General features: G+C 36.9%; 1 protein-coding gene across 1 annotated transcript; it reads left to right on the forward strand.

Annotated features, from left to right (window-relative positions):
• Positions 1-448: 448 nt before the first annotated feature.
• LOC144976289 (uncharacterized) lies at positions 449-5063 on the forward strand. Its single transcript, XM_078920486.1, has 2 exons — positions 449-694; positions 3764-5063. The coding sequence occupies exons 1-2, from the start codon at positions 659-661 to the stop codon at positions 4577-4579; spliced, it is 852 nt and encodes a 283-aa protein (XP_078776612.1). The 5' UTR covers positions 449-658; the 3' UTR covers positions 4580-5063.
• The last annotated feature ends 7905 nt before the right edge of the window (positions 5064-12968 follow it).

Raw genomic sequence — 12968 nt, forward strand, 5'->3', positions numbered from 1 at the left:
GTTTGGAACAACCTTTCCAGTCATCCTGCAACCAGCAACACAGTTTGGAACAACCTTTCCAGTCATCCTACAACCAGCAACACAGTTTGGAACAACCTTTCCAGTCAGGCTACAACCAGCAACACAGTTTGGAACAACCTTTCCAGTAAGCCTACAAACAGCAAAATAGTCCTGAAACGGCACTTCTTAAAATGTTTAATGACTTGTGTAACGCCGATGCTAACAATATCAATGTATTATGTCTTTTAGATTTTTCAGCTGCTTTTGACACAATTGACCATGACATTTTGTTTCTAAGACGGGAAAATACGTTCGGCGTAACTAATTACGTTTCTGATAGCCTAACAACAATAATAAAGAGATGAGGGAAGCCAACGTCATTCAATCTCTATCAACATTAATTAAAGACAGTAAGACAAGAAACGGAGGTTCATTTCTACACATTGGCACAGTTTGGCATAAAACAAGTTGCGTGGTAAATCTGGCAATATTTACACACATCCTCAGCAAATGTGTTCATTCTTCAAAGTCATTCTCGCGGTTACGTTAGCCTAAATCTTCAGTCATTCAATTGTCTCCACCTACAACCCTTATCAAGAATTTTTGTAAGACATTTGTCCACGGTTTTTATTCCTAGTGCAAGTGTATAAAAATAAAAATGAGTGATCAACAGGAACAGGCATCCGGACCCCATGTAAGTACACGTAGATACCTCGTTGAATTCAATTAAAACTACTGGCAAGATTAACGTTTGTTTTTTAATGCTGTATTTTATTTTGTAACGTTTGTTTCGGGTGTGCAATGGTTTTTGAAGGTTACAAAAATAAACATGTCCTTACAGAGAGAACGTCAACATAGCATTGCGCATGCGTCTCTCTTGTCAACTGAGGAAGTAATATATCGTGTGGTTAATTAGAAATCACCAATTATATTTGAGAAATCACTTTTCAAAATGTTATAATATACATACTTTTATAAATAAAAATATAACTAATAAACTTATTTTGATGAAAGTTCACAGTGATGTGTTATTGCAAACAGTGAAAAATAATAAGGAATGCAACCAAGATTAAGATTACCAGGTGTGAAATCACTGACTTCACGGTTAGGTAACTCAGACTCAGACTAAAAGATCGCTGGTGCATCACTAGTGCACTGTGAACTTTTCATCAAAATAAGTTTATTTGTTATATTGTTATTTTATAAAAGTATGTATATAATATTTTAAAAGTGATATTTCATTAACCAAACGATAGATTTCCTCAGTTGATCAGAGAGACGCATGCACAATTCTATGTTGACGTTCTCTCTGTAAGAGCATGTGAAAAAAAAGGAAGTAAAAATGATCTTATAAAAGACACAACACAAAGTACACGACGTTTCGGCCTTTGGCCTTCTTCAGGTAAACAATAAAAGGAAATATGTTATATTACATTTGCATTATGGTTAAAATAGTATAGGTAAGAATGCTAGTATGTGTGTGTGTGTGTGTGTGTGTGTGTGTGCAAGGGAAGAAGAAGAAAGAGAGAGAGATATAGATAGATAGATAGATAGGTAGGTAGAGAGAGAGAGAGAGAGAGAGAGAGAGAGAGAGAGAGAGCAACAAGGAGTAGAAGTAATGAATGTTTTAACCACAATGCCAATGTAATATAACATATTTCCTCTTCATGTTTACCTGAAGAAGTGTCAAAGGCCGAGACGTCATTTACTTTATTTTTCTATACATTTGATTTAATCGGTCATTAGTAAAGGAGCGAGGTCCCTGCCGCCATCTTGCTTTCTTTACACAGTGACTGAGTTGCCACTTCGGTTGTTTTTTTTAATAAATAGAAGTGAATGGCAGTAAATGGCATTCTGGAGTCTTCGTTTAGTTCTTCGCCTCTTCTTCCTCCTCCTCCTCCTCCTCCTCCTCCACCTCCTCCTCCTCCTCCTCCTCTTCCTCCTCCTCCTCCTCTTCCTCCTCCTCTTCCTCCTCTTCCTCCTCCTCCTCCGCCTCCTCCTCCTCCTCCCTCTCCTCCTCCTCCTCCTTAATCTTCCGCGAGGACAAGAAACACATGCGCACAACCAACATGACGTTCTCTCTCTAATAACTTTTCCGCCGGTGACGTCACAGACTATGGGTGACGTCCAATCAAGGGACGCTACTCTTCCATTAATCTCATTCCCTATTTACTCCTTTATTTTTTTTTCATCGGGGCGTTCAGTTAGCAAACCTGTTGGAATCCATCAAGTCACCGACGACAGCTGCATGCTGCTACCTGCATTTATATGGTACTTCATAGGGAATGAGATTAGCGGAAGATTAGCGTCCCTTGATTGGACGTCACCCATAGTCTGTGACGTCACCGGCGGAAAACTTATGAGAGAGAGAAATTCATGTTGGTTGTGCGCATGCGTCTCTCGTCCTCGCTTCCGGTGAAAGCGGCGTGAGACACTTCAAAACCAAATTGACGTTCTCTCTGTAAGGTGACGTCCAATCAAGGGACGCTACTCTTCCGCTAATCTCATTCCTTATTGTTATTCGCCGCATTCGATGAAAAAAAATCGGCGCTTTGCCTCTCTGGAGAAATACTTGTAAATTTCCAGTGCTATACTCCTCGTTTTGACAACATTTGTATGTTTAATCCATATTGTTATCAGTTTTAATGAATGTCGAAAACACAACAGGAAGCTATGCCTCTAGGTTTTTAACTATTAATTTTAAGAATTGTTTATGGCAAGTATGTACAAATGTATCTCTTGTCATAATTTCATCCCTTACCCCACCCATCTCATGGTTAGACAAAAATTGTCTGCTCGGTTTGGGAATGTTTGGCAGGCTATTCAAATCACCAGGTAGTTGAATGCAAAAGGATTCATTGGTTCCTTTGAATGGAACAGAACCATAAACGAGACACCAGGCCCCGGTTTCATGAACGCGGAAGCGCTTAGTCTCTGACTTAAGTCAAGGACTTGAAAACAATCGGATTTCGTGTGGGCTGACTTAGCAAGTCTCAGATTAAAATCACGGAACCTTCGTACTAGGTTTGGCCAAGTTTTAGTCATTTGCTGAGGCCCGAATTCAAGCTTAGTCTGAGTCTAGTTACTAGGATACATCATAGAGTCAACAAGATAGCAGCTATTTTTAGATTGAGAGAGCTTTGATTCGGAAGGAAAATACGTCGGTTACGAATGACAGAGGCAAAAAGTGTCCTGTTGCTATTGACCACAGCTCTCTCTCTCTCTCTCTCTCTCTCTCTCTCTCTCTCTCTCTCACTCACTCTCTCTCTCTCTCTCTCTCTCTCGTCAGTGGGTCTCACTCACCGTCTCCTACTAGAAAGGAACGAAAAGCCTCCGTGTAAAAGCTGTTATTTCTACCTCACAGTCGAACGTATTGATTGAGTGTCATGTGAGAACACGTGAGGCCTCCATACTATAATAACAAGGACTCGAAATCTCTGTTTTAGTCAATGTTAAAACATCTAAAAACAAGTATAGTTTGATACACATAAAGCAGCATTTGCCTGCATAGGCTGGCGAAGAGTAAACAAAGCTGAGAAATGGCTCTTAAATAACCAAATAATGTTCAAAGCGCCGTAAAACATCTTAAAATAGACATAAAAACATCAGATATCACTCAATGTATTATTTTGGGAAATTATCTTAAGGTACTCTTTGCTCTTCACCAAAAATAGTTTTATACTGCATTAGATTTAGAAAGAAATTTCAACTTTTATGGTCAACCTATGTTTATATTTAATATAACATTCTTGTTTCTCTACAGAATCTCACTAAAGATGGCCCAATGGTATTTGTAAAGCATTTAACGGAATATGAAAAGTACCGTCCCGGTTATTCCGAAAAGGGTGTCGAGATGGTCTTGGAAGAAATTATGTTGCCAAAGGAAACGAGTTCAAGTTCTTTAAAATATGAAATCCTTGAACTTGGCGCTGGATCCGGAAAATTGACTGAATTGGTTGCCCCGAAAATTCCCCCTGGATACAGATATCGGGCAACGGATATTTCAGGAGATTTCATTGAGATACTTAAATCGAAATCACTGCCTGTAGAGACAGCTACAGTGAATGCTTCAAATATTCCCTTACCAGATAATTCAGTACAGAACATACTCTGTGCCTCGTGTCTACACTGGTTTTGTGATGATGAAAGTCTGAAAGAGATCCATCGAGTTCTGGTTCCTGGTGGAAAACTAATCTCTCTTTCTTATTATGAACAGTTCTTTGATGAACCTTGGTTGATAGAAATATACAACCAATGGGCTGAAACACGTGAGCTGCTCGGGCATTCACTTTTGACTGATGTTTATTCATCGAATTTTGTGGAATTGAAACCGATGGATGCTTGCAGTTTCTTTACTGCAGTCAGGAGGGAATGTATTCCTGGTAAAGGAATACCACCTGGACTAGACTTTGTTCTAAATTATCTTAACACCATTTCTTTATATGTATATCTTTCGGACGATGTACGCGAGGCGTTCTTCAGCCGTTTGAAGCAGAAAGTGGTTACTTATCCAGGTGTCAATCCAGAGAATATGACTATTCCTTTTGTTGATCATTTTGATGTCTTTTTAGCCAAATGATCCAAGAGTAACTGTAAACATTTAATTGACTGACTATGTTGGGTTTTCAGGTAACCATAACTCCAAAGCAAACACGACCATATGGATTTGGCGCTGGCTTCTGGCGACAATAGACCTGTTGTGAATGTTTACCTATTTATACCAGAAGATATCGAAATTGAAACTCTAAATAAATTTTATACACGTTTCGACACAGCAAACAAATTTGATATTGAAAATGTAAAACATAAATTAGACAGGGCTTTGGAAGATGAAATGACTATTGAGGTCAGTGAAGAAGAAACGAGATTCGTATTCTCGAAATTAAACGAGAAGAAGGCTGTTGGGCCGGATGGATTGAAAGGAAAATTATTAAAAGAATGTGCCCATCAGCTTTCGCCCATTTATACACATATTTTTAACATGTCCCTCCAATGCGTTTCGATCCCTGAAATTTGGAAAACTTCAAAAATTATTCCTTTTCCAACAAAAAAAAAAGAAAAAATTGAATCAAATGAACGATCTCAGACCTGTTGCACTGACTTCAATAGTCATGAAATCTTTAGAAAAACTTGTTCTTGTTAAAATTAGGAACCAGTTTATGCCATTGAGTGATAGTCATCATTTTGCTTGCAAACCAGGAGTGGCGTAGAGGATGCCATTCTGCTGTTTACAAACAACATCAACAGGCAACTAGATCACGCTAAGAGCTATTGCATAATGCTTTTTGCATATTTTTCTTCAGCGTTCAATACAATGCAACTTCAGTTGGTTGTTCAAAAATTGACTAGTCTGAATTTAAACAAGTATATTATTGCTTGGGTGCTCGAATTTCTTACGGAGAGAGCGCAAAATGTTCAATTAGGACAAAACATATCTTCCTGTATAACTACAAATACTGGTGCTCCTCAAGGTTGTGTATTATCCCCTGTATTGTTCACGATATACACGAATGACTGTAGAAGTCAAAACCTGAGTATACCTTTAATAAAGTTTGCAGATGACATCGCTCTTCAAGGCCTCATAACAAATGGCAACGACAAGAAATTGATAGATTTGTGTCTTGGTGTGATGCCCACCACCTTGAACTTAACATAAGCAAGACAAAGGAGCTAGTGATTGACTTTAGGAGAGTGAAGGAACCGATAGAACCGTTAAAGTTAAAGGACCAATTCGTCCAGCGAGTTCCTCACTACAAATACCTTGGTGTAACAATTGATGACAGGCTCAAGTGGGATGAACACTTTGAAATAATTAGATAAGATGTGCAGACGTACTTATTTTTTATCATCAGTTTAGAATAGATAAAACCCTCTGTACATTATTTTATAAAGCAGTAATTGAAAGTGGCTTGTCATTTTGAATAACAGCTTGGGAGGCAATTGCTTATTTCATTAAATGCTATATAAATGACGTAGACGATGTAAATCTTTTATACGATAAATTTTGTATGAGTAAAATAACTAAAATATTAAATGACCAGAATCATCCACTAAGACCATCAATTATTATGTCAGGAAGGAGTGGTCGCCCTTTCTCTATTTCAACAACAACAGAGAGACACCGAAAATCTTTTCTTCCGCCCAGAATTAGCCTTTATAACAACAAGCAATAATCATTTTATATAATTATTTCGCATTTTTACTTTCAAATAAAGTAAATATTAATTTATTAATTTATCTGTTTTGCAATCTTTTCAATTTTCAATTTATAGTGACAGTTTTAACTATTTTACAGGGTTGAAATTATTCATATTATAAAGCGCGGCTCTGGTTATGGAGCTGCTCCTTTTTATATATACCTACATCCTATTTCTATTATATTTTTATCTTATTGTGTAAATTATAACACGTCTGTACAAAAAAATTATTATTATTATTATTATTATTATTATTATTATTATTATTATTATTATTATTATTATTATTATTATTATTATTTTCTATTATTATTATTTATTATTATTATTATTATTATTATTATTATTTTATTATTATTATTATTATTATTATTATTATTATTATTATTATTATTATTATTATTATTATTATATTTATTATTATTGTTATTATTATTATTGTTATTATTATTATTTTATTATTATATTATTATTATTATTATTATTATTATTATTATTATTTATTATTATTATTATTTATTATTTATTATTATTATTATTATTATTATTATATTATTATTATTATTAAAGCAATGTTAGAATTCCATCACAATGGGTCAAAAGGCATTTGAAAATGATTTTGGTTAAGATTCTCTATGTTGTTTTGGACATTTAGTTTTCAAAATCCCCACTTGTCAAAACTTCAAGGATTAAAAAGTTTGTTCAAGAACACTAAAACTTTGTAATACAAATACCTACTTTGTATTGTGGATTTCACGAGTGGTCGTGTATAAAATATGGGTTTGGTAATAAAAGTCTTTGAATATATTTTTTGAGTTTTTGAAAGTTTTATTTTGCTTTATTTTTCTATTTATTTATTTATTTATTTGTTTTGTTTCTTTTTAAATTTACTTTCCTGGTTTGTTTTGTTCTGTCTTTTTACTTCTCTCTATGTTTTCTTTTCTTTCCTAATATGCTTGTTTCTAATAGAATTAATCTCACTTCAAGGAAATTGTATTTGATAATAATTTTATGTGTAATGATGTACAATATACGAGATGAGTAAACACCGACGTGCATATATTTGCAGGTCTGATAATCGAACGATATTATAAGCTCGTTTTACTATTGTTGTAAATGGACAATATTTTGAGTTGGGTTGAGATTATTTCCATTATTAAAAAAAAAATTAAAATTGAGCTTTTATATAGCGCAATATCCACTAAATGTGCTCAAAGCGCATTGCAAGGGGTCTCTGGTCAACAGCAACATTTAACATGTAGGACGGGACATGACGCCTGTTAGGCGATATTACAATTTTTCGGACAAAGACAACCCTGTTACCGCCAGGTACTCATTTTACACCTGAGTAAGGTGAGAGAATGTGGGTAAAGAGCCTTTTCCAAGGACTCAATTATGCGCCGAGCGCGAGGCTCGAACCCTGGACCTTCCGATCCGAAAGCGAGTGTCATACCACTATACCACATAGGCGCACATTATAACAAATATTTGGGTTATCAGACATGCAGATAAGGGCACCTCGGCCAACATTTATATACAAATTGACAGAAAGTAATATACGGAAAATTTGACGCTTAATGTATTCATTTATCTTACATTATATTACGTTGTATCACATCATATTGCAATCTAATAATGTCATACCATATTGTATCAAGTTATATTATCTTCCAGAGTGGGCAGGGAGGCACTTACTGTGTCTTGTGTCCCCCTATAAATGTTTTCCAACATGCTTTCTGACATTGTCTTGGAATGATATTACTTGGTTATGTCCTGGACCTGGCCGTATACCCCACCTCGGAGGGAAACAGTCAAATGTACTTATAGTGTCAGTATTGGGAGATGATATTTTTTCCTTGTAAGTCATCTCTCTGTTGCGTATTGTTAGTTATGCATTTTGTAAACATTTGAATAACTAACAATGTGAAATTGAATGTACGCTTCAATTAAATATACTAAAGCAGATGTAAGCATTTGATTGTGTTCTTCTTAGTGGGATCCTGTACTGGTGTCTGGATCAGACTTTTACGTGACCTCAAACTAAGTACATTGATGGTATGTTCTCGTAATCTATATCCCTGTTTGAACCAAATCCCCTTTGTCTTACTTTTTCCTGGGTGTTTGAATGTAAATCTAGATTATTTTGACTATTTCATTTACTTCTTTTTACAGGCGCTGATATGACCTAAATGTGTCGCAGGTGCCGTAAAACCCTTTAAAAAACAAACAAACAAAACACAAAAAACAACAAAAAAAACAACAAAAAAAACAACAAAACAAAACAAAAAACAATTATATTATATCATTATATCCATCTGTCTTACTAGCTAACATACGGTGCATGTGCCATAATTACGCTCAGTTTATAATCTTTTAAATATTTTTATATGGGGTTGTCCTTTGACCTTCAAATGTGGATAGGAAAGTGACTTGTGTTGTGTTTTTTGTCCCGTATATATGTTTTCCCTAGTATTTTGTTCTGGTCCTGGTCGGAGGCTTTGGCTGAGAGCGTCACAGTTTAATGTATAGTATACTTTTTTGGAATTTTTTTCTTTATAAGCTATCTTTTTGTTATGTCTTTTATTAGTGTTTTGTTTTTGTTATTGTTTTTTTGTTTTTTTGTTTGTTTGTTTCGTTTTGTTTTTGTTTTTGTTTTTTGTTTTGTATTTTTTTAGATTTCTTTTTGTTTGTTTACTTTTTTTGTTGTTTCAGTTGTAAGCATTTGAGTGTATTCCACATAGTGAAATCGGGTGCTTGTGTCTGGACGGGAGTTTTGGGTGATCTCAAACTAAGCGCATTGATAGATCGCTCTTGGAATCGACTCGTGTTCCATATTTAAAACAGTCCCCTCTTTTCTTACTTAGTGGTCCCATGTGCCTTTGATTGTAAATCGTATTTAATTTCCTTCCTTTTTACTGGAGCTGAAATGACCTAAAATTGTTGCAAGCACTGTAAAAAAAAAAAAAGAAAAGAAAAACAAAACAAGCATTTCTGGGTGGGGTTCATGACCTCCCATAGTGGTCAGAAAGGTACTTAATGTATCTTCTATCCCCCTGTATGTTTTCCAATTGCCTTCTGTCTTTTTCTTGGAATGAGATTACGTAATTTTGTCCTGACTCTGATCGGAGTCCTTGGCTGGGAGGGAAATAGTCGAATGTTTAGTTATAGTTTTAGGAATAGATACTTTTTTTTTTCTTCTAAACCATCTCTCTGTTATGTATTGTATTTTTCTTTTGAACATGATTTGTAAACATTTGAATGTGTTCTCTTGATGTGGACCTGTGCATGTGTCAGGATGAGACTTTTAGGTGATCTCAAACCTTGCACATTGATATTATTCTCTTGGAATCTTCATCTGTTCCCTATTTGCACGATTTCCCTATGTCTTACTTTTCTGTGCGCTTTTAATTGTAAATCTATAATATTATTTCTATCCCATTTTCTTCTATTTTACTGGGGTTGAAATGACCCAAATGTGTCGTGAGCGGCGTAAAACCCATTAAACAAAAAACAAAACAAAAACAAACAAACAACAAGCATATCGATGGTAGGCGGATCAAATTCTGAAGTCCTGATTTTCACGACCGGCGGATCAAAACTCAAAAGTTTGGGCGCACCATGTTCTATTTGAGAAGTCTGATCCGCCCAAAATTAGATAAAAACACGGTGCGCAAAGCTCGAATGTATGTAGACTATAGACATTTGATCCACCGATCGCGTCAATTGAGACTTCATATGTTTGATTCGCCGACCATCGATACATGGTTCAGAAGAGGTCATAAAGATACTTCGAAGATGACGTCACTCAGGTCTTTGTCATTGTTTTTTGCCATCTGCGTGTATGAGTAATGCTCACTAAACTGTATTAAACTGACTATAAAAGTTCATGGATACACACAGTTTTGTGTGTTGGTCCGTTATACTTTCGGATAGCAATGTTATGAGCTTCTTAGCCAAGCGCATACTATCTATAAGATATATAAACTATTTATAGGAATTTTTTTTCTTTCAATTGCTCAAATGTATTGTGTTATACCTTAATTCGTCATTTTTCATCTTTAATAAACACATTTTTTATCTGACAGAAACGGTGTTGTTTTGCTTTTTGCGTCGTGCACTTAATTGTAGGTCTGATAACTCAATTCCTTATGGGCTCATTGTTGTCATGGAAGTCTTTAAAAAAAACAATGACTCAAAATATTGTCCATTACAACAATGTTAAACTAGATAGGCCCATGAGTGGGTTCGGATGTCAGATAACAGTCTCGATCCCGGGGTTTTCTGCCCCCCCCCCCCCTAATCCACCTAGCAGTGAATGGGTAGCTGAGTCTGTGAGATTTGGCAGCTTCTAATGGTGCTCACACTACTGTGTTATGACGAACGATCGACCCAATCAGAAAATTCTTTACCGCACTCGTGCACCGTCGCTGTTAGGCAGGTTCTCGGCCGAAGCCGATTCGCTGCCACCCAGTGCCTCCTCTTACTGGGAGAGAAACCCGGCAACTTCTCCTCCAGTTTCGAGGAGTTTATATCCCCCGCCGTCTCAGGATTGAATTCGTCCAAACCGACTTCCATCTCGTGTATGCATCTCTGTCCGTAGTCAGGGAATCTGCGTACAAGGGTTGCCGGGACTTATTTCAGCTCGAGACGGGGCACCATCCATTATGCGCTTGAGAGAGTCGGAAAGTACTTTGTGATAGACTAGTGTCCCACCCAAATGATAGCAAGCAATTTATATTGTCCGTTTCACGCTATAGAAACCGGAATTAACACAGCTTCGAAATGATGGGTCGCATACGACGTGCACTTATTTGCAGGTCTGATAACCCAATTCCTTATGGGCCAATTGTTGTAATGGAAATCTCAAAAAATGACGCAAAATATTGTCCATTACAACAATGTTAAACTAGGCCCATAAGCAGGTTCAGATATCAGACCTGCAGATGTGTACACGTCGGCCATATTATTGGATTCTTGAACTTTGGAATTTCGAATAGTTTCGAACCGCATTGGGGGGAAAACGTGCGGCAATATGGTCTTACGGTATGACACTCGCTTTCGGATCGGAAGGTCCTGGATTCGAACCTCGCTCGGCGCATAGAGTTGAGTCCTTGGAAAACAGCGTTGTCTCTGTCCGAAAAAATAAATGTTTTGTTTTGTTTTGAATATAGAATGGTTTGTGAAGTTTTGAGTGTGTTCTTAAGAATTGTAATTCTCAGATGGGCGAAAGCATCATTATGCGTCAAATCTATGCAAAAGTAAAACCAGGTGTGTGCGGAGACGAATGTTTCTTAAACGTCGACTTTTTAACACACAAGAATAAAACGAGTGCATTTGACGTTACATCTTGATATAAAATCGGATTTTCCCAGTGACAGAAAGGCATTGTATTTATATAATTTCCAACCTCACTTCCTGTCACTGTCATGCTGGCTGTATGTCACTATAGAGAATGAGATTAGCGGAAGAGTAGCGTCCCTTGATTGGACGTCACCCATAGTCTGTGACGTCACCGGCGGAAAAGTTATTAGAGAGAGAACGTCATGTTGGTAGTGCGCATGTGTCTCTCGTCCTCGCTACTCTTCCGCTTATCTCATTCCCTATTGATTTGTCTTTGACGTAGATAACAATGTCGTGAATATCGCTGCCATATTGCTGGACTAGGTGTATGCCAGGGATGTTTGGTGCCACGGTCTTTTGCGTCTCTTGTAGCCAGAGTATGTTTGCCTTGAGGTTGGACAGTAATTCTATCTTTGTTGATGACAGGCCTTCTGCGTTGAAGCTAATGATCTTAAAGTTGTCCTTGGTGAGGGCCGAGGGGAATTCCTTATACCAGCCTGGCCATGGAAGAGTTGTTGTTGGTGTTGTGCGTGTTGTAGCAATCGGTCACCAGCGAGGGATTCCAGGGACGCGACTAATAGTAGTAGTAGTAGTAGTAGTAGTAGTAGTAGTAGTAGTAGTAGTAGTAGTAGTAGTAGGAGTAGGAGTAGGAGTAGTAGTAGTAGTAGGAGTAGGAGTAGGAGTAGCAGGAGTAGTAGTAGTAGTAGTAGTAGTAGTAGTAGTAGTAGTAGGAGTAGGAGTAGGAGTAGTAGTAGTAGTAGTAGTAGTAGCAGTAGTAGCAGTAATAGTAGTAGTAGGAGTAGGAGTAGTGGTAGTAGTAGTAGTAGTAGTAGTAGTAGTAGTAGTAGTAGTAGTAGTAGGAGAAGGAGGAGTAGTAGGAGTAGTAGGAGTAGTAGTAGTAGTAGGAGTAGTAGTAGTAGTAGTAGGAGTAGGAGTAGTAGGAGTAGGAGTAGGAGTAGAAGTAGTAGTAGTAGTAGTAGTAGTAGTAGTAGTAGTAGTAGTAGTAGTAGTAGTAGGAGGAGGAGGAGGAGGAGGAGGAGGAGTAGTAGTAGTAGTGGTAGTGGTAGTGGTAGTGGTAGTGGTAGTGGTAGTAGTGGTAGTAGTAGTAGTAGTTGTTGTTGTTGTTGTTGTTGTTGTTGTTGTTGTTGTTGTATTAGTAGTAGTAGTAGTAGTGCAGTGAGTATTTGTATATGGTTATGCTATGACAGATCATAACATTTACCTTAAAAGTCTACATTACAGACCGCCCTACTGATTTCACCCATGCCCTTCAAAATGAAACGTTCACAGATAGAAGATTTCTCTTTTAAATATGTGTGACGACTGTATTAAAATATAAGTAATAGGAGGTAAATAATCAACTTATTAAGATGCACAGGCACACTCGGATTCGGTGTTACAACGAAATATAAACGTCATTATGCGTAATAG

The sequence above is a fragment of the Berghia stephanieae genome, chromosome 7 (genome assembly GCF_034508935.2).
Source record: "Berghia stephanieae isolate SIO BIC M18660-M18661 chromosome 7, UCSD_Bste_1.3, whole genome shotgun sequence".
NCBI classification, from domain to species: domain Eukaryota; kingdom Metazoa; phylum Mollusca; class Gastropoda; order Nudibranchia; family Aeolidiidae; genus Berghia; species Berghia stephanieae.

Excerpts from the sequence above, each read along its gene's own strand:
- LOC144976289 (XM_078920486.1), top strand. The coding sequence starts at position 659 with ATGAGTGATCAACAGGAACAGGCATCCGGACCCCAT. Across the intron at positions 695-3,763 it reads AACAGGCATCCGGACCCCAT|AATCTCACTAAAGATGGCCC; the intron begins GTAAGTACACGT and ends GTTTCTCTACAG.